A 23629-nucleotide genomic window follows, 5' to 3' on the forward strand; every position below is an offset into this window, starting at 1 on the left:
ATATGTATGGAGGGGATTTGGCAAATGAAAACAAACTTTGTGTTCCATTCAATCTAGGTGAAAGACGTCTTTCATACACACTTATCTCTCAGAACTGAGCATGTGGAGAGACGTTCGTTCATCCAGCACAAAGGGAACGGGTTGCAGGAGAAACACGTACTCTGGTATCTCAGTCTGTTTCCTAGTGCCGGTTTGAAGTGCCTGCCGTTTTCACTGTAAAACCGGGTTGGAGCGTGTACCTCCCCATATATATGTATGGAGTGGAGTTGGCAACTGAAAAGAAACTTTGTGTTCCCTTCAAGCTAGGTGAAGGACGGCTTTCACACACACTGATCTCTCAGATCTGAGCATGTGGAGAGATGTTCGTTCATCCAGCACAAAGGAATCGGGTTGCAGGAGAAACAATTACTCTGGTTTCTCAGTCTGTTTCCTAGTGCCGGTTTGAAGTGCCTGCCATTTTCACTGTAAAACCGGGTTGGAGCTTGAATCTCCCCATATATATGTATGGAGTGGAGTTTGCAATTGAAAAGAAACTTTGTGTTCCCTTAAAGATAGGTGAAGGACAGCTTTCACACACTCTCATCTCTCAGAACTGAGCATGTGGACAGACGTTCGTTCATCCAGCACAAAGGGAACGGGTTCCAGGTGAGACACTTACCATGCTTTCTCAGTCTGTTTCCTAGAGCCGGTTTGAAGTGCCTGCCATTTTCAGTGTAAAACCGAGTTGGAGCTTGTACTTTCCCATATATATGTATGGAGGGTAGTTGGCAACTGAAATGAAACTTTGTGTTCCTTCCAAACTAGGTGAAGTACGGCTTTCACTCACACTTATCTCTCAAAACTGAGCATGTGGAGAGACGTTCGTTCATCCAGCACAAAGGGAACGGGTTGCAGGAGAAACATGTACTCTGGTTTCTCAGTCTGTTTCCTAGTGCCGGTTTGAAGTGCCTGCCGTTTTCACTGTAAAACCGTGTTGGAGCTTATACCTCCCTATATATATGTATGGAGTTGAGTTGTCAACTGAAAAGAAACTTTGTGTTCCCTTCAAGCAATATGAAGTTAGGCATTCACACACAGTTATCTCTCACAACTGAACATGTGGAGTGACGTTCGTTAATCCAGCACAAAGGGAACGGGTTGCAGGAGAAACACGTACTCTGGTATCTCAGTCTGTTTCCTTGTGCCGGTTTGAAGTGCCTGCCGTTTTCACTGTAAAACCGGGTTGGAGCTTGAACCTCCCCATATATATGTATGGAGTGGAGTTTGCAACTGAAAAGAAACTTTGTCTTCCCTTCAAGCTAGGTGAAGGACGGCTTTCACACACACTTATCTCTCAGAACTGAGCATGTGGAGAGACGTTCCTTCATCCAGCACAAAGGGAACGGGTTCCAGGGGAGACACTTACCATGCTTTCTCAGTCTGTTTCCTAGAGCCGGTTTGAAGTGTCTGCCGTTTTCACTGAAAAACCGGGTTGGAGCTTGAACCTCCCCATATATATGTATGGAGTGGAGTTTGCAACTGAAAAGAAACTTTGTGTTCCCTTCAAGCTAGGTGAAGGACGGCTTTCACACACTCTTATCTCTCAGGACTGACCATGTGGAGAGACGTTCGTTCATCCAGCACAAAGGGAACGGGTTGCAGGAGAAACACGTACTCTGGTTTCTCAGTCTGTTTCCTAGTGTCGGTTTGAAGTGCCTGCCATTTTCACTGTAAAACCGTGTTGGATTTATACCTCCCTATATATATGTATGGAGTTGAGTTGTCAACTGAAAAGAAACTTTGTGTTCCCTTCAAGCAATATGAAGTTAGGCTTTCACACACACTTTTCTCTCAGAACTGAACATGTGGAGTGACGTTCTTTCATCCAGCACAAAGGGAACGTGTTGCAGGAGAAACACGTACTCTGGTTTCTCACACTGTTTCCTAGTGCCGGTTTGAAGTGCCTGCCGTTTTCACTGTAAAACCGGGTTGGAGCTTGAACCTCCCCATATATATGTATGCAGTGGAGTTTGCAACTGAAAAGAAATTTTGTGTTCCCTTCAAGCTAGATGAAGGACGGCTTTCACACCCACTTATCTCTCAGAACTGAGCATGTGGAGAGACTTTCGTTCATCCAGCCAAAGTGAACGGGTTGCAGGAGAGACACTTACTCTGGTTTCTCAGTCTTTTTGCTAGTCCCGGTTTGAAGTGCCTGCCGTTTTCACTGTAAAACCGGGTTGGAGCTTGCACCTGCCCATATATATGTATGGAGGGGAGTTGGCAACTTAAAAGAAACTTTGTGTTCCCTTCAAGCTAGGTGAAGGACGGCTTTCACACACACTTATGTCTCAGAACTGAGCAGGTGGAGAGACGTTCTTTCATCCAGCACAAAGGGAACGTGCTGCAGGAGAGACACTTACTCTGGTTTCTCAGTCTGTTTCCTAGTGCCGGTTTGAAGTGCCTGCCGTTTTCACTGTAAAACCGAGTTGGAGCTTGTACCTTCCCATATATATTTTTGGAGGGTAGTTGGCAACTGAAATGAAACTTTGTGTTCCATTCAACCTAGGTGAAGGACGGCTTTCACACACACTTATCTTTCAGAACTGAGCATGTGGAGAGACTTTCGTTCATCCAGCACAAAGGGAACCGGTTGCAGGAGATACACTTACCCTGGTTTCTCATTATGTTTCCTAGTGCCGGTTTGAAGTGCCTGCCGTTTTCACTGTAAAACCGAGTTGGAACTTGTACATCCCCCTATATATGTATGGAGGGGAGTTGGCAACTGAAAAGAAACTTTGTGTTCCATTCAATCTAGGTGAAGGACGGCTTTCATACACACTTATCTCTCAGAACTGAGCATGTGGAGAGTCGTCCGTTCATACAGCACAAGGGGAAGGGGTTGCAGGAGAGACACTTACTCTGGTTTCTCAGTCTTTTTCCTAGTGCTGGCTTGAATTGCCTGTCGTTTTCACTGTAAAATCGTGTTGGAGCTTGTACCTCCCTATATATATGTATGGAGTGGGGTTGGCAACTGAAAAGAAACTTTGTGTTCCCTTCAAGCTAGGTGAAGGACGGCTTTCACACACACTGATCTCTCAGAACTGAGCATGTGTAGAGACGTTCGTTCATCCAGCAGAAAGGGAACGGGTTGCAGGTGGGACACTTACTGTGGTTTCTCAGTCTGTTTCCTAGTGCCGATTTGAAGTCCCTGCTGTTTTCACTGTAAAACCAGGTTGCAGCATGTACCTACCCATATATATGTATGGAGGGCAGATGGCAAATGAAAAGTAACTTTGTGTTCCCTTCAAGCTAGGTGAAGGACGGCTTTCACACACACTTATCTCTCAGAACTGAGCATGTGGAGAGACGTTCGTTCACCCAGCAGAAAGGAACGGGTTGCAGGAGAGACAGTTACTCTAGTTTCTCAGTCTGTTTCCTAGTCCCGGTTTGAAGTGCCTGCCATTTTCACTGTGAAACCGATTTGAAGCTTCTACCTCCCCATATATATGTATGTACTATTGGCCGATACAAAAGAAGAGATTGTAGAAAAGATGAAAACTCTGAAATCAATGTCCGGAAAACATAGCTAAGTTTCCTAAATGGCCCAACTTAACTAACCACAGCACTGCCGCATCAAGAATGGGGCAAATAGCACCTAGTGGATTTTTTTTTAATAAATAAATCATGATCCAGTTCCTACCACAGGCAATTATGTTAAGACTGATTATAAGTTCTAACAACAATTATTGTACAAATCATAATTTCTACTTGATTCAAACTGCTTGTTCTTTAAAATGTGAATCTTTTTTCTTAAGATGGATTTGTGCCATATGACCTAGTGATAAAATTTTCAACTGCCTTTTATTAAAAATGTTCACCCTAGTGAGAGTTTATTACATCAACTATTCCTTTATTGGAAACCCATGTGCCTTGTTACTCTCTTTCATAAGATTTCCTGTGGAAAATTCAATCCTTCATTCAGGAAAAGTCTGAGCAATTTATCTCATGGAAAACCGTCATAAACTGCTACACAAGAAAATTAAAATGACACTGAGCAGCCCGTGAAGCCGGCAAACACACACAGTGCACTGTTGTGTTCCCGCCTCGAATTTCTTTAACCAGCAGGGAAATGTGCATCTCAAGAAATAGACATAAACAATTTTCAGGACCTGAGCACACAATTTCCCTTTCAGGGTTTAGTGGCCTTCCATTTAATTCTATGAGAAATGTTTGAAACAACAAAACAAATGCTGAGATAGGGTTTAAAGTAACTTTTATGTCAGTGAAAATAAAGCCAACTTACAGTTATCATTTTTACTTTATTTGGTCTCACTCTCTTACTTTACCTCCCCAACCTCCTCCACAAAATGATGGTGAACATCCCCTCCTGGGTCAGAAATCTAAGTAGAAATTACCAATCACATTGAGGTGTGCTTTGTTGTTTTATTTTTCAAAACAAACAAGTTTCATTCATATGATTTAATAATTAAGATCAGAAACAAAGTCTACTCTATAAATGGTAGACAACACATGTCGTCATAGCTGCTCATCAGGTTTGGCCCCACGTTACACACTTTTACATGGACATGTGCCATGTGCTGTCATGGGAAACGGTGAGTGGGGACAGGGCCTCTGCTCTCACAGGGCACACAACCTGGTGGGGCAGGCGGTGTTCAATCATTGCCCTTTTCTCTTTAATGTACTTACAAATTATGGGAAATGCTATTTAAAAAGAACAAAATGAGTCAATGAAAGTGAAAAATACAAGGACATTATTTAGGCTGAGGGAAGACAGGGAATCTCTTTGAAGATCTGACACTCCACTGAGACCCAAAGGACAACTCTGGCACTGCAGGTGAAGGGCAGGGACACACTGATAAAGGGCTGAAATCCAGAATATACCAAAATTTCTTTACACTCAACAAGAAGGATGAATAACCTGATTAAAAAATGAGCAAAATGCCTGAACACACACCTCATCAAAGAAGAAATCTAGATGCCAAAGAAGCCTTTGGAAAGATGCTCCACAGCACCTGTCATCAAGGGGATGCAGACTGAAACAGAGAGATACCACTGCACACCTGTCAGAACTGCCAAAATGCAGAACACTGACAGCACCGAATGGTGGTGAGGATGTGGAGCACCAGAAATTATAATGCATTGTTGGTGGGAATGAAAAATGGCCCAGGTACTTTGGAAACGGTCTGGCAATTTTTTACAGAGCTAAACATAATTCTAACATATGATCCGGCAACTGTGCTCCTTGGTGTTTACTCGATGAAATGGAAACTTATGTTCACTCACAAATCTGCATACAGATGTTAATAGCAGCTTTATTCATACTCAACAGAATTCAGAAGCAACTAAGCTCTTCTTCAGTAGGTGAATGGATAAATAAACTGTGGTCCCACCAGAAAATGGACTATTATTTGGTGCTAAAATGAAATGAGTTATCAAGGAATGGAAAGACATGGAGGAACCTTAAATGCATATTACCAAGTGAAAGAAGCCAATCTGGGAAGTTTCAGCAACTGTCTGATTCCAACTGTATGGTGTTCTGGGAAAGGGAAAAACACAGAGACTGAAAGATCAGTGGCTGCCAGAGGCTAGAGGGGAAAGAGCAATGAATGAGGTGCAGCATGGAGCATTTTAAGGCCACTAAGACAGACGACTCTGTATGATGCTGTGATGGTGGATACATGTCATTGTACATCTGTCCAAACCCACAGAGTGCACAACACAATGTGTAAATCCTAGTGTCAACTATGGGCTATGGGTGATGATGACGTGTCAGTGTAGGTTCACCCATTGTCACAAATGTACACTCTGGTGCAGGTGTCAATATTGAGGAGGCTGTGGGGACAAACTGCAGTGCATACACCCAATCCAGCCCCAGCCACCGCTGTTAATAAAGCTCTATGGGTGTGTGGACTGTCTGGCTGTTCTGGCATCTAAACAGCAGAGCTGAGCAGCTGCACCAGAGATCAGGAGGTTTTCAGACCCTGAAATATTTACCCCCAAGCCCTTGAAAGGAAAAGTCTGCTGAGCCCTGTTCTAAATGAATCAAAATTCACCCTGATGAGGCAGGACAGCAGGGCCCAAACCAGGCATGGTTAATGGGGCTGAAGCAATGTTTTAGTTCCAACACATTTGCTGAAGTCCTGCAGGTCCAGCGACAGACTGTAGCCAGGAAGCGTCTGCAGGAGGAGTTGGGAGCAGGCCTTCCCGCCAGGCTCTGGGATGCCGGGGGCCGCGTGCCGCACGGGGGCCATCCGCTTGAAGAAGGTGGACTTGCAGTGGAAGCCGATCAACTCGTAGAGCTCGGAGAGGATGCTGCACGGCTGAATTCTCTCCTCGGAACGCTGAAGCACAAGGAGAAAAGCAACAAGCATCTGAATGAAACACGTAAGTGAAAAAAGACCCTTAAAAATGGTTTTCCCTTAAAACAGAGACCCGATGACACAGGAAGGAAGAGGAAGGCTGACTTAGTGCACTGATGTGACCGGATGCAGAAACGCAGGGAAGCAGCACTGTGCAGACACTCCAGACCCCCTCTGGGCCCCACCTCTCCGCATTCCACATGTCCCTTTACTAGAAAAGCCCGTATTCCCTGAAATAGAGGAATCTGCTACCTAAACATGGGACACAGAGAAGGGAAAGAGGAAAAGGAAGGGAAAGTAAAGGAACAACAGTTCATCTAGACCCTAGGGTCTGGGTGGGACTTTCACCAAACACACAACTTCTCAAAGCACAGAGCGCACAGGGAGAGGCTGACAGAGTGACTGCGACTTCTGCTCCTAAAGCACCCAGCTACCTGTCAGCACACGCTGCGCCCGTTACTGAATCATTACAATCTTCTCAGAAACAACTACTACCCCGGCTCACAGGCAAGGAAATCTGAAACTCGGGGAGGAATTATTATCATCCTGGACAAAGTCCCACAGCCCAGTAGTCTCAGAGCCTCCGGCAGACCCTGGGCTAAAATGCTCCTCATCACCACGGGCCCTGAGACTCAGGCTGAGGCCACGTCAGGTCTGCACGGGCCCAGAGCACAGTCTGTGGGACAGGGAATGCTCCCACTCGAAGTGCCAGGTCAAGGCCCTCAGGAACTTGTGTAATGAAACCAAATCCCCAAACTCATTTCCAACCCACTGCCCTGTCCGGGAGGACTGCTCGGCACAACTGCGCTGTCACCTGTGCACAGGCTGAGCAAGGGGCCCAGACGGTGATGTGACATCCCAGTGGAAGTGGCTCGGAGACCACTTCATCACAGGACAGATTCTCCCGGCTTCCAACGTTAACTCTCCATTCCATTTCCAACTGGAAAGTAAGTTTAGACTTGTTTTCCTCTCTTAGAAACAAAGAGAGCGGTAAAATCAGAGGGTAACTCAAGACTGAGGAAGAGTCTCCTGGTCATTTGCAAGGATAGGCCGGGGAGGGAACAGAGACAGGGATCAGAAAGACCCGTGTTCCAGTCCAAAGTCTGCACGTCACTCGCTTTGACAGTTTCCTTTTTAATACAGGTGATAAAATCTAATTATGATTGTTGGGAAAACTAAATGAAATAACGTATTCCACTAGCATAGGTGTAAAATCCTCCATGAGTGTTCCAGAAATGGACGTGATCGTGGTTAGTTACTGTCTGCCAATTCTTGTGTTCTCAGCTCACATCACCCAACCAGAGATGTGCGAGAGAATGCCTCACCAGCCAGCAGCCTTCTCCAACTTGGAAACTTACAGTGTCCGAAGAGCAGGCAGTTTTGGATGCTTTGCGGCACTCTGGAGGTAGCACTCCAGTGATGACTTTAAAAAGCTGGGGAGAATTTAGGGGACCATACAGTTCAAATACAGAGTACTCATTCCATGTCTACAAATATTCATCTCTAGCCATGATGATTAAGAGAGGAAATACATATTTAAACATACATCATTTTCCCACATAAGTGCATCAAAACAATTTGGAAAGAGTGTAACTTTCTTCTCTAGATCACACAGCGGGGATTACAAGGTTTGTACTGACAGCCCTACTTGTAAATCATCTGCAAACGTAACTGGGTCCACTATCGGTCATCATAATTTGAAGGGAATGTTAGAAAAGAAAAAAGCCAAGCTAATACTCTCCAGTCTTTTGTTTGGTTACGATGTCACAGAAGAAATGGACAGCTCAATAAGGAACCACTCTGCCGTGATCACGGAGCCGGGGAGCGGGATGTGCGGCCACCTTGACAAGGTGTGAAACGTTTATGCCCACGTCCTCAAAACCTGACATGTATTAAAGAGAAATGGAAACTTATAAACGGCCAATACCCTTGGTGGATACACCGTCCAAAGAGCAAAGTCACAGTTTGACAACAGGCCATCCCGGTACCTTGGGATTCATTCTTGAAGAACCTTAAAAACCACTCCTCTGTCCTCAAGAAGTGCTGCCTACTAGTCCTATCTTTGGCTCATGGATACCGCATGTTGAAGTGAACTTCAATGTCTGCACAGATTTGACTGTCTTTCTCCAGGTTCACTTGTCCATTCTGAAGAGGCCTGAGTTAAGTCCAAATTCCTTAAGATTAATTCCCTCCAGTGACAACTCAACGAGCCTGTAATTACAAGCCAACTGAACAGGACTGTCCTCAGCGAAAAATGTCACCAACCCTTCACTGCTTTCTTAAACTCCTCTCCTGGTTAATTGCAACATACTAACATCACCCTCCACCAAGTTCCCCAACTATGTCAAATAGAAAGTAAGGTCCATAAAAGAGGAGACAACTCCATAGTCACCTTTGAATTCCTAGCATAAAGTAATGTCAATAAATAGAACTATGATTATGGCTTCTTTCCTTTAAAACCTTTCTGGTTATTTAAATGAGACCATGGAAGGGAGGTATTTGAGTCCAGTATCTTGATCCAGAAGACTCTGGAGGCCTTTTTCAGAATGGCTGTCCACTGATTCATTCAAAACACACCTTCTCTTTCCGGGAGGAGCTGTGATTTTCTGCCATGGGTTTGTGGTCACTCTCATGCCAGAACAGCTTTAAACTAAATCCTTACTTTGGATATGTTATTTTTTCCCGCTTCCAAAAAATTTTACTTTCCTTACTTCCTTGCCTTGAGGAATGTTTTTATTCTTTTCTTTCTAATTCAACCTTTTATAAAGCAGGATTCTCAGGATGTGCTTGGCCTTACATAAGAACAGCCATCCAACTCCCAGTGTGAGAGGCCACAGGCTCACCTCCTGCCCTCCTGCCAGGGCAACTGAAACTCAGTTCAGGAGCCAACCGGCACCCCAGGGCTTCTAAGGCTCACGTATCTCCCAGAATCCCTGCTTTCTGGTTTGTCTTGGCTTCTGAGAATTTCCCCTCACTTTCTTGACAATTAGCTGTGCAGCTTGAAAGATGAGGAAGGAAGGTTTTATTTCTTAATCAGAATTTAAAGGAACTTATGTAATGAAGCTTTTCACGAGTTTCTAGAACCCTCCATTGCTGAGACAGAAAACACACAAGATATTTTCTAAATTTAGCTATCATGTGCATTTTTTCTTTGCTTTTGTTTTGTTAACTGCTAATAGACATTTTTTAATTAAAAAATAAAATAAGGCCCCAAATAAGATAGAAAATTGAAGGGGCAAACAAAATTAAAGAGCAAAGACAGAAAAATGATAAGTACTCTACAAAGTTAATAGAATAAATACACTATGGATCAGACCAGCAATTCTCAGTAACAGCTAATTGAAACCTGACCATGAGGTAAAACGTCTCTCCTGTCAGGAGATGACCAACAGAAAATAGAATTAAATCAACAACCTAAAATTCTAAGTCTGGCGAGGTATAGAAGTCTACCAGCTAAATGTGTCTTCTTCTGGAAAAGAGGGAGACTCACCAGCTCTTTTCTGTGGAGCCTGAGCCCAGGGGAGGACAGTGAAGTGTGTTCTGTAAGTACCCAATTAGCAAAGTGAGTGATGAATAAAGAGATGTGAGCTTTGATGAGAGATGATACTACTATTCACTTGTCCTGTAAAGTATGTCTTCGCGTTCAGAGATCAATATCTCGGCAGGAAAATGCACAGCCCGGGACCAGACCACTTCTGTGATTGTGACACTGCACTTAGATGTCTCAAGGGCACCTCCAACTCCACCTGCAAAGAGCTAACTTCACGGTGTTCCTCCCATAGCCATCCTGCCCAGGGCCCCTAGTCGGGGGCAAAGTCTCCCTGCCTCTCCCAGCTCAGGCCAATCACTCACAGATGTGACAAGATCCCTCCTTCAAGGACAAATTTCCTCAGTCAACGAGATCCACCACCCACACCTGTCCTACCAGGTACTCACTGGCACTCCCTCAGCACTGACTCTGTGCTGGGGACCATGCTGCACACTGTGCACACGTTATCTCACTGGATCTACACAGCAGTCCTGGGAGTTCGGTACATCACTGCTTCTATTGATTAGATAAATTGTTTCACTTCCTTGGGTGTGTCATCCAAAGTGACACGGCTACTGAGCCACAAACCTGGGACTGAAAATCACTTGAAAACTGAACACTGCTACACCTCGCAGCCACCCTACTCTGACTCATCACATCACCTCCTGCCGAGCCTTCTAAATGTTTCTAAGCATTCTACAAGACAAAAGTGATCTACGAGGGCACCGCACTAGCCTACTTAAAATCTGTCAATGACGGTCCACTGCTCTTAGGAGAAAGCCCCACCGGGCCTGAGCACAGCCCAACGGCCCGGCATCCGCTTTCCCTGCGCGGCCGCGCCACCTCACCCACCACGCAGCTCTACACGTGCAGCGTCCAGGACAGGGATGCTGACTCCGTACAACCCGGGGCTCGTCTCACTCAAACAATGATCACCCTCTTCAGTGGTTACCTTCTTCAATACTGAATCTCAGAAAAATATTTTCTCTGGATGAATCAATATCTTTTTCCTTACAACTTCCCATCATTGATAATGAGCTCCCCCCAAAAGAGAGAAGACCTAATCCTCAGTCTCCTTATCTGTAAAGTGCAAATAACAGGGAAATATGAGAGGTTTTATTAGAAGTAATATTCATGTGAGGCTGAGGGACAATTCCCAACATACAGTAAGTACTCAATATGTGCTTACTTAATATTAATAAGAATAGATTACATTCCAGTAACCTTAAATCAATGCTTTATGGCTTTGTCTAAAAGACTACCGACAAACTGTTGGACGAACTGTGTTGAGCAGATCAGCACAAGTGTACTGGGCGAGGTAAGCGCTGACTCCAGTTACAGCTGCAACCAACCAGCACTACGGGGCGGGAGCAGTTTGCTCAAACTCTTACATGTTGCTTGAGCATTTAGTTGTAGTTATTGAATAAAGACAGGTATTATTTACTCAAAGCTCCTGAAACATAAATCTTCAAAGATTGATGCAAATTATGTTTCAAGTACAACACTCTCACTAGAAATTACTTGAAAATTATAGTCTTAGTTCCTCCGCACATCAAAAGAGCATTTTCCTAATGTATCTGACTATATACTCTGAAAGGATTGTTTAAAAGAAATTAAGATGAAGCCATCCTGAATAAGATCTCAGTATCATCTACACAAACCCCACCCAAAAGTCTCATTTCTCACTTCCACATAGGTGTTCAGATGGCTTAAGCTGGGTCTTGGTTTCTTATGACACGGGGGTGGGAAGAATTGTGGATAGATCAATGTAGCAAATATAAACCTAGTGTATTTGCTATGTAGGAATCCTAGAAATAAATAAATTGATATATATAGTCCCACCCTTATGAAGCTAAGCCTTTCCATTTACAACAGCATAAAAAATAAAATGAGAGATACATTTAACAAAAGTTTACAAGATTTGTACATTGAATATTTTGAAGTATCACCAAAAAAAATTTAAAATATCTTCATATATGGAAGGCATCCCGTGATCATGCAGTGGTAGAAAATATTGTTAAAAATGTTAAGACTTCCCAAAGTAATCTACATATTTAATGGAATCCCTATCAAAATTCCAGCTGACTTCTTTGCAAAAATTGAAAAACTGATCCCAAAATTCTTATTGAAAACAAGGGACCCAGGTCAGCCAAAACAATCTTGAAAAAGAAGAGCAAATTTGGAGGACTCACTCAAAGGTTACAGCAAATCTATAGCACTCAAGTCATTATGCTTCTGTCATAAGTTTGGATGCAGAAATCTATGAGACACAATAAAAAATCCTGGGGGGAAACTTACATTTACAGTCAGTTTTCCAGAAATGTGCCAACAACACTCCATTGAAAGTATAGTCTATTCAACAAATGCAGCAGAGACACCTGGGTATCTGAAGGCAAAAGAATGAATCTGGAATCTGGACCCCGTATTTTATATAACAAATATTAATTCAAAATGGATCACAGACAGAAACGTAAAAACTAAATGTATGAACTTTCTAAAAGAAGACATAGTATGAATCTTTGTGGTCATAGGATAGGCTATGGCTTCCTAGATACAATACCAAGAGCACAAGTGATAATACAAAATAGATAAAATGGACTCCATCAAATTAAAATCATTTGTTACAAAGGACATCATCAAGAGTGTGAAATGAAAGGGGAAAGGGGTAGCTCAAATGATAGAGTGCGTGCTAAGGAAGAAAAACAAAATGAATAAATCTAATTACCTCCCCTATAAAGAAATTGTTTTAATGTTTAAAAAAATTAAAGTGAAATGACAATCTGCAGAATAGGAGAAAAATCTTGCAAAGCATATATCTAATAAGAGACTAGTATCCAGGATATAAAACAAATGCTTACAACTGAACAATACAAAGAAAATCGACCCAATTTTTTAATTCGCCAAGGATTTAAATAGAGACACAATTGGCCAATAAGCATCTGAAAAGATGCTCAGCATCACTAGCGAAATCAAAATCAAAATGAGATCTCATTTTAAACTCACTAGGATGGTTATAATCAAAACATGGACAATAACAAGTGTCAGTCAGGAGGCAGAGAAATGGATACCCTCAATATGCAGCCGTTGGAAAGGGGCAATGGTGCAGCTTCTTTGGAAAAGCCCGATGTTTCCTCAAAAGGTTAGAGTTATGTGGCTGAGCAATTCCACTCCTACATGTAGAGTCATCCTTCAGTGTCCTCGGGGGGTTGGTTTCAGGAGCCCCCCACCCTGGATACCATAATCCAAGGATGATCAAGTCCCTTTGCAATCAGCCATCTGGATCCATGAAGTGGAAACTACAGATATGGTGGGCCAACTGTACAGCCAACAGAATGGAAATGTATTCTCACAAAAACTTGCACATCAATATTCATAGCAGTATCATTCAGAGTAGCTAAAAGTCACTAAAAATATCCATCTATCAATGAATGGATCAACAAAATTACCAAGAATAGTCCCACAAACTTTTGGTAATTGAATCTTTGACAAAGGAGGTGAGAACATACAATGGAGTAAAGACAGCCTCTTCAGCAAATGGTGCAGGGAAAACTGCACAGCTGCATGTAAATCAATGAAGTTAGACTACCCCCTCACAACATACAAAAAAATGAATTCAAAATGGCTTAAATACTTAAAATTGTAGACAAGACACTATAAACCTCTTAGAAGAAGACATAGGCAAAACATCTGACATATATCTCAACAATGTTTTCCAAGAGCAGTCTACTCAAGCAATAGAAATACAAGCAAAAATATACAAGTGGGTTCTAATTAAACTTACAAGCTTTTGCACAGGAAAGAAAACAAAAATTAAAGCAAAAAGACAACCTATGTAATGGGAGAAAATAGTTGCATTAAATGAAAGTGACAAGGGCTTAATTCCCAGAATATGTAAACAGCTTTTACACTTGATAAAAAAGAAAAACAAACAATTCAATCCAAAAATGGGCAGAAGTCCTAAAGAAACATTTCTCCAATGAAAACATGCAAATGGCCAATAGGCACATGAAAAAATGCTCAATATCATTATCAGAGAAATGCAAATCAAAACGGCAAACAAGTATCACCTTTCACCAGTCAGAATAGCCATCATTCAGAAGTTCATAGACACTAAATGCTGGAGAGGCTGTGGGGAATTGGGAACACTCCTACACTGTGGTGGGAATGCAGTTTGGTGGAGCCATTGTGGAAAACTGTATAGAGGTTCCTCAAAAGACAAAACCTTGGGGGCCCAGATGACACAGCAATCCCACTCCAGGGCATATATCCGTAAGGAACCGTAATTCAAAAAGACACTTTCACCCCAATGTTCACAGCAGCACTATTTACAATATCAAGACATGGAAACAACCTAAATGTCCACTGACAGACGACTGGATAAAGAGGTTGTAGTATATATGTCCAATAGACTACTATTCAGCAATAAAATAATAATAAAATAATGCCATTTGCAGCAATATGAATGGACCAGGAGAATGTCATTCTAAGTGAAATAAGCCAGAAAGAGAAAGAAAAATACCATATGAGATCGCTCACATGTGGAATCTAAAACAAACAAACAAACAAACAAAAAAACAAAGAAACAAAAAGATAAACTTATCTACAGAACAGAAACAGACACAGAGACATAGAAACCAAACTATGGTTACCAGAGGGGAGAGGGTGTGGGAAGGAATAAATCGGGGGTTCAAGATTTGCAGATGCTGAGTATGTATACAATAAACAGCAAGTTTATACTGTATAGCACAGGAGAATATATTTAATAACTTATAGTAACTTATGTTTAAAAAGAATATGAAAATGAATACAGGTATGTTCCTATTTAACTGAAGTTTTGTGCTGTACACAAGAAACTGACGCAACACTATAAACTGACTAGACTTCAATGAAAATATTTTTAAATAGACCAAAAACGAAAAAAAAGGAAAAGGATATTATCAAACAAAAAGAACAAAGTACTGATTCACGCTACAATATGAATGATCTTTGAAAATTTATGCTAAAATAAGCCCGTTACAAAAGGGCAAATACTGCCCTTTAAGGTGAACTGTATCTAAGCATTTATTGTACTACTCCTGTAAATTTTCCGGAGTTTTGAAGTCTATCAATATCAAAATAAAATGTATTATTCATTAAAAACTTAAAACGCTTCCTCACAGGAGGGCTTTAATTATTAAATGCAGAAAAGCATGTAAAACTCTTGGAACAACAATTTTCACGTCCACACACAGTCACTGCTGTCACTGCCACTCAGAGTGTGGTGCCAGCGCTGATGAGAGCTGCTTCCACTCGCTCCCCTGCAGACAGGAGTGAAGGCCTGAGCTTTGACAGGCAGGGTTTGCGTGAACCTGGGTCAGCCACAGCCACGTCCCACACTCTGCGTTACACAAATTTCTTATACAAACTGCAACATGTAATGTAAACACTCTAGAGGGATGTATCTTACAACACAGGGAATACAGACAATGTTTTACAGTAACTATAAATGGAGCATCTATTGTACACCTGAAACATATATTTTAAATCAGCTATGTCTTTATAAAAAATTAAAAAATAATTTAAAAATCTTATCCCTTTAATATTCAATTTGGTTTTTAATTAACTACTAAACAGCTTAGAATATATAAAAGCATTTAAGTGTGATGTTTGTTTACATATTTATTTACTTCAGCCTCCTGCTAAAAGAGAAATTAAACAATTTTTTTAAACAGAGCTTAACAACCATAACAACAAAAAGGCAAAACTGAGACTGAAGAGAAAATGGAGATTCAATACTTAAATGAAACCAGGGGGAGGTAAACTCATAAAAATGGATTCCATGAAGTCAGGGCAAGTGTTAAAGGCCGACTAGAAATTCAGCTGTAAGATTCTTGGCAGCTAAAGCAAAAAGAAAAAGATGATGGGGCAGGTGGTAGAGCGTGTGCTTAGTGTGCACGGGGTCCTGGGTTCAAGCCCCAGGGCCTCCACTAACAGATAAATATACCTAATTACCTACCCCCCAAAAGAGCCCCAAAGAAAAGAAAAAGAGAAATTTCTTTCCAAAAAAATCCTGATATTAAATTTGGATTAAATACTTAAAAAAAAAAAAGAAAAATAGAAAAGATGAGTGACACTGTGAAGGAAAACCCCAGCTGGGCTAACAAGCTAAGTCACAAATCTAAGTGTGATAAGTGTCGGTTTACTGATCTAAGTTTTGCTGGGCTAACTCGTAAATCTGAAGTTCAGTGTCAGTTTACTGGGCTAACAAGCTAACTCGTAAATCCAAGGTCAACAATTGTCAGTAACGTGATCTGTTCCAAATTGATAAGCTTCAGTGTACTGATTCCTTGCTTTTTGTTGTTTGAGCCTTATTGGCTAAAAGCCCCATACTTGTAATTAGCCCTATAAAACCTCATGTGCACATCTTGGAGGTGCTCAGGGCTTGGGAACAGAAGCCCCTCTGAGCCCGCTGGCATAATAAATCTCAGTACTCCCACCCTCTGAGTGGTGCTTATTTCTTGGCTGGCCTGTTGTTTCCGTAACAACACAAGCGATATTGCCCGTGAGATAAATCTGCGATGGCTGCTGGCAGGTCCCCATTTCTCATGTGGGAAAATCTGAAACATATTTCTCACCACTCAGAGTCATCCTCAGCCCACCCCACATCTCCCGCTGTTAAATGCAGGAGCACACGCAGGGCCCGGCCTTTGCTCTCTCTGTGTCATCACAGTGAGACAGGATGGAAGGGGGCAGAGCAAGCCATTTAAGAAAGACCACAGCAATTAACATCAAAATGGTGAAGAATTCAACCCCCAATAGGCCTTGAGGCTCAGGATGAAGAGATTTAACTTCTAGCAGATCTTGAGCTTCATTATACACCCATTGTAATAGTAACATGGTGAATAACGCGGCCCCAGGCACCATGGCAGTCACAAGGCTAGCCACAAAAGGTCAAAGGGTGGGAAATGGCCAACTCCCTGGAATCCCAGCCACTTGCCCTAAGGCTGGTCCTTCTACTTATTAGCATATGAAACCACGAAGCCCAAGAAAAGGAGCAACACAGAGCCACCTCCCAGGAACCCCTCTCTCTACCTCTTCGGAGAAGGCCCACACTATTTCTGTGGAGTGTGTGCCTACTTTTAATCTGAGCATCAAACCCCCATACTTCGTGACGTTTCTCATGCCTGTCAATGTATCTCTCTGAATAAATCTACCTTTACTCAACACTGGCTTGTTCTTGAATTCTTTACTGCATGAAGCCAAGGAACAAAATCTGGTGGGGCACATCCCAGGGGCTCAACGGAAGCCTGGGACACAGCCCTTCTCATGTCCCACTTATTTTTTCTTGTATCAACAGGACTGGGATGTGAAGTGAGGTCTGAGGCCCCAGCTAAGGGACAGAAGCAGCCTCCAGGTCTCCAATTGGTGGGCAGCCTCTCCCCCATCGGGGGCCATGGGGTCTGCCCGGTTCTCTGTGTTTTTTTGTTGTGCTGACTTCCCAGTCAGAGAGATTTCTCCTTAGGCCTGGCTCCACAAAACCCTTCTCTCCAAAATACAAGCACATCATGTCACAATCCTCTTGTTCAACCATGAATTGTTCAGCCAACTTTTTCCTTCCCCAGTTAAGTACCTAAATGTCCTCCCTGCCATCCCACCACTTCTTTCTTTTTGAGAACTCAGCACTCCCCACACACCATCCTGAACGCAGGTGCCTTGCTGGCTGGGACAGAGATGTTTCAGTCTCAAACATCCTGAGTCCTTTCTCTTTCCACTTTCTAACTTAAAAAGGCCTTCCTGTGTCTCCCACCGCTCTGATTCTGAACGTCAAAAAATGCTCAGGTTACATTCACTATGTGAATACCTCCCAGGTTTTGGCTAGGTTTCCTTCCCAAGATCTTCATTAAGGAGCTGCATCAAGAAGTTTAAAGGGGCTATTCTTACATTTGAGTGGAGGAGCCTGCAAGAAATTTAAATGGCTTTGAAGAGAGAGTTAACCAGGGACAGAGAGGTCGCAGGTCCTAGTCAACACTGTCATGAGGTAAAATGTTCTTCAAAGGCTCAGAGTGGCTTCTGAACATGGGGTCCTCAGGGAGGAGGTGACAGGCAGTGAGTGGGGTGAGTGACACAGGGTACGGTCCCCCAGCAGGGGAAGAATTGGTTATTTTCTAGTTTTGCAATTTCTTACTAACTTTTTCTCTTATTGTCACATACCATTTCCTACGAATTAAGCATATCAATGTCAGTCATTTGGGCCACTTGGGAGAAGCTACACGATGCCATTCACAAGGCTGGGACATGACAGCCACACCAGTGTAGGTTGAAAGACCAGTGGGGGTATATCCATGGAAATCACGGGCATGCAGCAAACTCCCCAGATTCAATGACCTCCTCTCAAAGTTGGCGCCAATAAAACTACCAAGCAAAATGCGTGATGATTATGGCCAACATCTGTTTATTAGTTAAGTGCCTGTGACACCTGCTACTCAATAGGGAATGAGTACGATCAACGAGGCCCTGTCTACCTGGCCACACGCTCCCTGCCTTCCTGCCTTGGTGTAGCAGCAGAGCTTGTTTAGCTGAGATGAGCGCCCCCAGAGCAGCCCCGACGGGAAAGCTCCCAGCTCTGCACGGCCAGACGTGTTCCTTTCCTTCTCAGAGCTGATCACAATTTGCTGTCGTCTGTTTTTATGTTTATCCCTTTTGTAACTGCCTCTCCTCCGGAGATTTTGCTCAAGCAGCACAGGACCAGGTGTGTCTTGTGGCCTGCCGGATATTCTGGGCTGGGAAACAGCCGAGCCCACATCTGGCTCTGGTGCTGAATGGAGAGAGCAGAAGGCCCAGGAGCCCATGCTGAACCGAGGCCCCTGCACACAAAATTATGGTCTGACTTTGGGCAAATTACACAGTCTTATTTACCCTGAGATTCCTCATCTGTCCATAAAAATAACTGCCCATGGCACACAGAGTTACAAGTATTAAAGGAAATCACCAAATTCACAAACTAGCCAAGGGGCTACCAGTGCATCCTAAACACACACATGCTGCCTTTAAGGCTCTGACACACACCAAGCGTGGTGGTCGAACAAAGTGTACACTGCTAAGTGTCAGTGTGTTAAGTGCTTCATGTGTGCTATAATAATCTTCAGAACTTACAACAATCCCAGGAAGTAACGAATATTATCATGCCCATTTCACAGATTCACCATCAGTTTGAGAGGTTACGTTCAAGTCCAAGGCACTATGGTGAGTAAATGCCGATTTCAACGTGAATATGGGCCCAGGCCTGGGCTCCATCTCTGTCCCATCCACCTGACCACTGCCTATGAATTCCACCTGTCCAATACCCAAGTTGAAGCCAGCCAGCTCTTAAATGCAATGTTTGTCACCGTTTGTCAATGTTGGTTCATTACCATAAACAGTTCTCAGAAAGCATTTCAGAAAGGAAAGTTGGACTCACATACCTGCCCACAAAGAAGAGGAATTCTGCCTTGCCTTCTCCTGTAACGTGCAGAAACCCTTCCCATTCACCACCGAATCCTTTTGTATGCTTCCTCCGTGTTCATGTTTACACATGGCTTATTAAAGTAGAAGTTACCTGCAGTAATTCCATCTCGGTTCCATTCCAAGCTTCCAGATTATCCATAATCAGGGTAATATCATAATTTTCTGTGAATGAAAATACTACAAATTGAATGAAAATATTGCAACCATGTCACTAAACAAAGAATGCTGAAAACAAGTTATCAGCGGCTGCCGCCACCCCCCAGTGAAGACAGGCCTGCAGCCATTCACAACGGTGCCCTCTGAGCAGACTCAGAATAAGAAAGGACAGATTACTGGCCCTAGATAGCTAGGTGCTTGTCTAAAGTATATATTCAGTCAGCCCAAATGTTGGCTTCCTCCCATATATTGAAAAGCATTAAATTCATGAACTTGAGATACCTGGCTTTCTTTAGATAACAAGCAATGTTTTATTGTTCTGTCTACCTGGTCTTTGTTGTAAAGCTCCTATATAATCCTAGCTTCTCCACTACTCTTGGGAGCAGTCCCTCAGAGTGTTCTGAGAGGCGGTCATCCTGGCTCGAGTCCTCCTGACAAATAAAACATAACTCTTAACATTCAGGCTGCACGTTTATTTCAATCAAGTCCCAGAATAGACACAACTCATCAATTCTGTAATGGGACACACTGGATCAGGAACCAAAAGAGTGTAGTAGTCCCTAAGAACTACGGCTCCCTCTTTCTTTCTGTCATTATACAATCCCACCAGAACTCATTACTTTGCTGTCTGCTCCTCTGGCAACCAAACTCAGAGAAGAGTCAACTCAGCAGAGCGTCCTGCTGGGGAGAACCCCCGCAGCAGCACTACAGGCTGCCTGCCCTCCCACACGCTCTGACGACCGCTAGTGTCCTCCGTGGAAACCAGGCCAACAGAGCTGTTCCCTACAGCTACAAAGTCCCAAATATTAAATAAAACCTTTCATTTTATACTATATGTTACATATATACCCATCTCTGAAAACAGCTTTGCCAGAAGCCCAAATCTTCAACATTAATCTGCAAAGGCAAATCAGGTCCCCAAGGGAAAACAAGTCTTAAGACGATGCTAAGACCTCCAAAGTCCTCTCCACGACCATAAACCAAACTGCCTGTAGGTCTGCAGCTGCAGGAGGCTACATGTCTGCTTTTAAAGCAACCCCTTCCTGCCCTCGGGTGCTACAATGCCCTTCTACACCCTCCCATCTCAGGGTAAGAGCAGCCACTGCAGAACCTTGCAGGGCAGCACTGACAGGACTGGACAAAGATGATCAGAGCTAAACTAAGCCTTCTGATGACATGAGTTGTCACTCTGTCACTTTACAGATGAAGATATATATAGAGAGAGGTGGGGTGATATTGTTCAAAGTCACACAGATAAAAAGTGACAAAGTCTATAACTCTGCTCCTCCCTCTGGTGTGACGCCCCAACTGGGACAACCACAGGGTTCTCTCGTGCCTGCCTGACCAGTTCTTTCCTATCACTCATGACCCACCACAGGGTCTGATATTAGCCTGCATTTGCAGCATCTTTTCCCTCCAGTTTCTCAGGAACAAGGCTGTTCGGGCCACTTTATGACTTCCAGGTCCCCGAAATCTCCGTGCTCAGGCTGCTCTTGTCTGTGCATCCGGCCCGCTGCTCAGAGGCTCTTCCTCCCCAGCAGGAGGACGTTTCTACTCTTCACAGGGACACCCCCTTAGGGGATCCCTCCTCTCGCCCTCAGCATGGCAGGTGTCCCAGGCCACATCGCGAGATGCCCCAATAGGACTGCATCTGCCCAGGTCTGCTAGTCAGAACAGCAGCTTCAGAGCCAGGGATTATGTCCAGGTCACACTGCAAACCTACTGCCCGCCTCACAGCCCTCAGCCAGCAGGTCACCTGGAAGTCACAGTAAGTGCCCCACCCAATCCAGAAGCCTCTTCATTTCCCAGCACCACTGATGACTGGTTTCCAAACTTTGGTCAGTTTCGCACAAAACAACACCTTCTACTGTGAAGCGGGTGGTTTTCGCTTCTGCGCCCCATTCTTACTGAAAACGTTAAGGGAAACCAAAAAGCCTCTTCTCAACCCTTTTCTGATGATACCCTCCCACCCACAATATACATATGCTCAAGAGATTTGGATCCACGTGATTTTGTTTCCCTTACAGTAAGTGGCTCAAAACACTGCAGGATTATTTCTCCCTTGAGGGTATTAGGACTCAGTTTCTTGGCTTTAATCTGTTTTTGTCTCTGTCTTCTTTGTTCCTAGCAGTTGCCACCTCTTACTCCCTTCAGCAGCCTCCCTCCCAACTTCTAGTCTAGGAAATCAGCTGTGATGAGGGGCCCAGGGGCATTCACAGAAGATGCAACAAAGGCAAAGAGAGGCTACATAATTTGCCAAAGATATCACCTTCAACCCCCAACAGAGTGTGTCATGTCCCTGTGTTTAACTCTTATTCTAAGCAAGTTAACTTTTTGTAGATTATGTTTATAAACAGCTGAGAAATCAAAATACATACAAGGACACACATCAACTCTAAGATATTCATTAACTCCACTATTTTGTTTCTATTTATTTTATTTGTATTAAAAAATTAAGAACCCCTGCAATCAATATAGCAAAATGTTACTGGGTTTTAAATCCAGAATATAGAGGGGTTAAGTGTGTCATTACTCATCCTTATATGTATGTTCACAAGATAAAATTATTTGAAAGTCTCTGTCCCCTCTCCCTACTCACTACTGGCTCTCACCTGAGCTCCCAGACCACACATCTAACAACCTTTCACTTTACCCACAGCTGAACTCATCAGTTTTCCCCCAGAAATCCCTCTGCAGCTTTCCCTCCTCAGAACACAGCAGGACCATCATTTAACTCATTAATCCACCCAGAAACCTGGGCCTTACTCCATCCTACCTTCACAGACAGCTTTAATTCTTTCTTTTTACCATCTAAACATGCCTTCAATCTGTTCGCTTTTACCCACTATCCTACCGCTCAAGTGGAAGCCACCAACACTGCCCACCTGGACTCACGAGTCTCCCAAGTGGCCCCACAGCCACTCTCCCCTACTTGAGACAAATGGGATTGTGTCACTCCCACGCTTTTTGGGCTCTTTTCAGACCCACTGTTCATAGAAGAAACTCCAATTTCTTCACCTGGTGAAGGTGTTTGCCATAAATCTGTCAGCTCATTGAGGGCAGGGCACGCCCTCTCCCCTCGGCCCCGCCCTCTGGCAGAGCATCAGCTTCGGAGGACCTGCTGAGCTACATCAGCCTGTATCCTAAACCTGGTCTTGAGTTCTTAGCAAACTGCTTCACTTATCCATACATATCCAAGGTAGATAAGAAAGAATTTAGATGTTGAGCTAGACTATTCATTTGGGGATTTTGCACTGGCAACCTGCAAGTATATGTTCTAATGATTGTGTCTTGTTAAAACCACACCCAGATTAAAGGAGTATTTGTGGAATGTCTTCGGAGTAAAAGGGTTCTGTACTTTTACAGATTTTATGTTTTATAACATGAATAACCCGGACAGGGTCACAAATGGAACCGCCTCACAAGTGACAGAAGACAGGTGAGACGCATATAGCAACAGGTCACAAAGATGGTAAGAGCAAAGTTGTTTATCCAACCCCCGAAAAAATTCCTCCAAGAACAGAAAACTCAGAATTTTGAAAGTAAAATACTATCATATAAGGAAAGAAAATAAATAATCCTCTTCAACAGGGTTTCAAGATCTGACTGCAGAGTTATTAGCAGGCTATACTGAATCCTAGCACAGAAAAATCAGATGGACTAGTGGTGAGTAAGTTCCAGGAAAACGGCAGTAATTCCTTCACTTGAAAGAGGACACACACTCACTTGTTCAAGGTGATTGTAAACAACATTCTGCAGAAATTCAGAATATTCAGGCACCGCTTCTAGATGGTGATGACACGGAAGGATGGCTTGGATGCATGCTTCTAACTGAGTCACTGGCATTCTTACACTGCAGGGGGAAACGGAGGCCCTCAGCCAAGGGCAGAGATGTTCCTGTCATGTATCCCAGGCCGTGCCTCGGGGACTCAGTGTCCTGTAGCAGTCCGGCCCCAGGCGAGGACCAGCAGCATGGCCCACCGAAGCAGGAAGGGCACTGTGCTTGAGAAAGCCCACACCAGATGGAAGCAAGAGTGGCTGGTGGGGTTTTGTGAACCTATGAATGCTCATAGAAAAACACCTGCATGCATTCAAGTGATAC

General features: G+C 43.5%; 1 protein-coding gene and 1 long non-coding RNA gene across 5 annotated transcripts in view; both read right to left on the reverse strand.

The window, feature by feature from the left end:
- Positions 1-23629, reverse strand: part of LOC140694313 (uncharacterized) — a 317389-nt gene that overhangs the window by 266156 nt on the left and 27604 nt on the right. The gene's annotated exons all lie outside the window — the stretch shown is intronic.
- Positions 5820-23521, reverse strand: LOC140694306 (trafficking protein particle complex subunit 9-like). 4 transcript variants are annotated; one of them, XM_072957608.1, is made up of 3 exons: positions 23254-23490; positions 19463-19533; positions 5820-6341 (listed from the first exon to the last, which is right to left on the reverse strand). In XM_072957608.1, the coding sequence occupies exons 2-3, from the start codon at positions 19508-19510 to the stop codon at positions 6093-6095; spliced, it is 297 nt and encodes a 98-aa protein (XP_072813709.1). In that variant the 5' UTR covers positions 19511-19533; positions 23254-23490; the 3' UTR covers positions 5820-6092. The 4 variants fall into 4 exon arrangements, 2 of the variants coding, with proteins under 2 accessions (XP_072813709.1, XP_072813712.1); XM_072957611.1 differs by having other exon boundaries at positions 19463-19548; positions 23254-23353; XR_012070032.1 differs by having other exon boundaries at positions 6282-6341; positions 19329-19533.

The sequence above is a fragment of the Vicugna pacos genome, unplaced genomic scaffold (genome assembly GCF_048564905.1).
Source record: "Vicugna pacos unplaced genomic scaffold, VicPac4 scaffold_21, whole genome shotgun sequence".
Lineage (NCBI taxonomy): Eukaryota > Metazoa > Chordata > Mammalia > Artiodactyla > Camelidae > Vicugna > Vicugna pacos.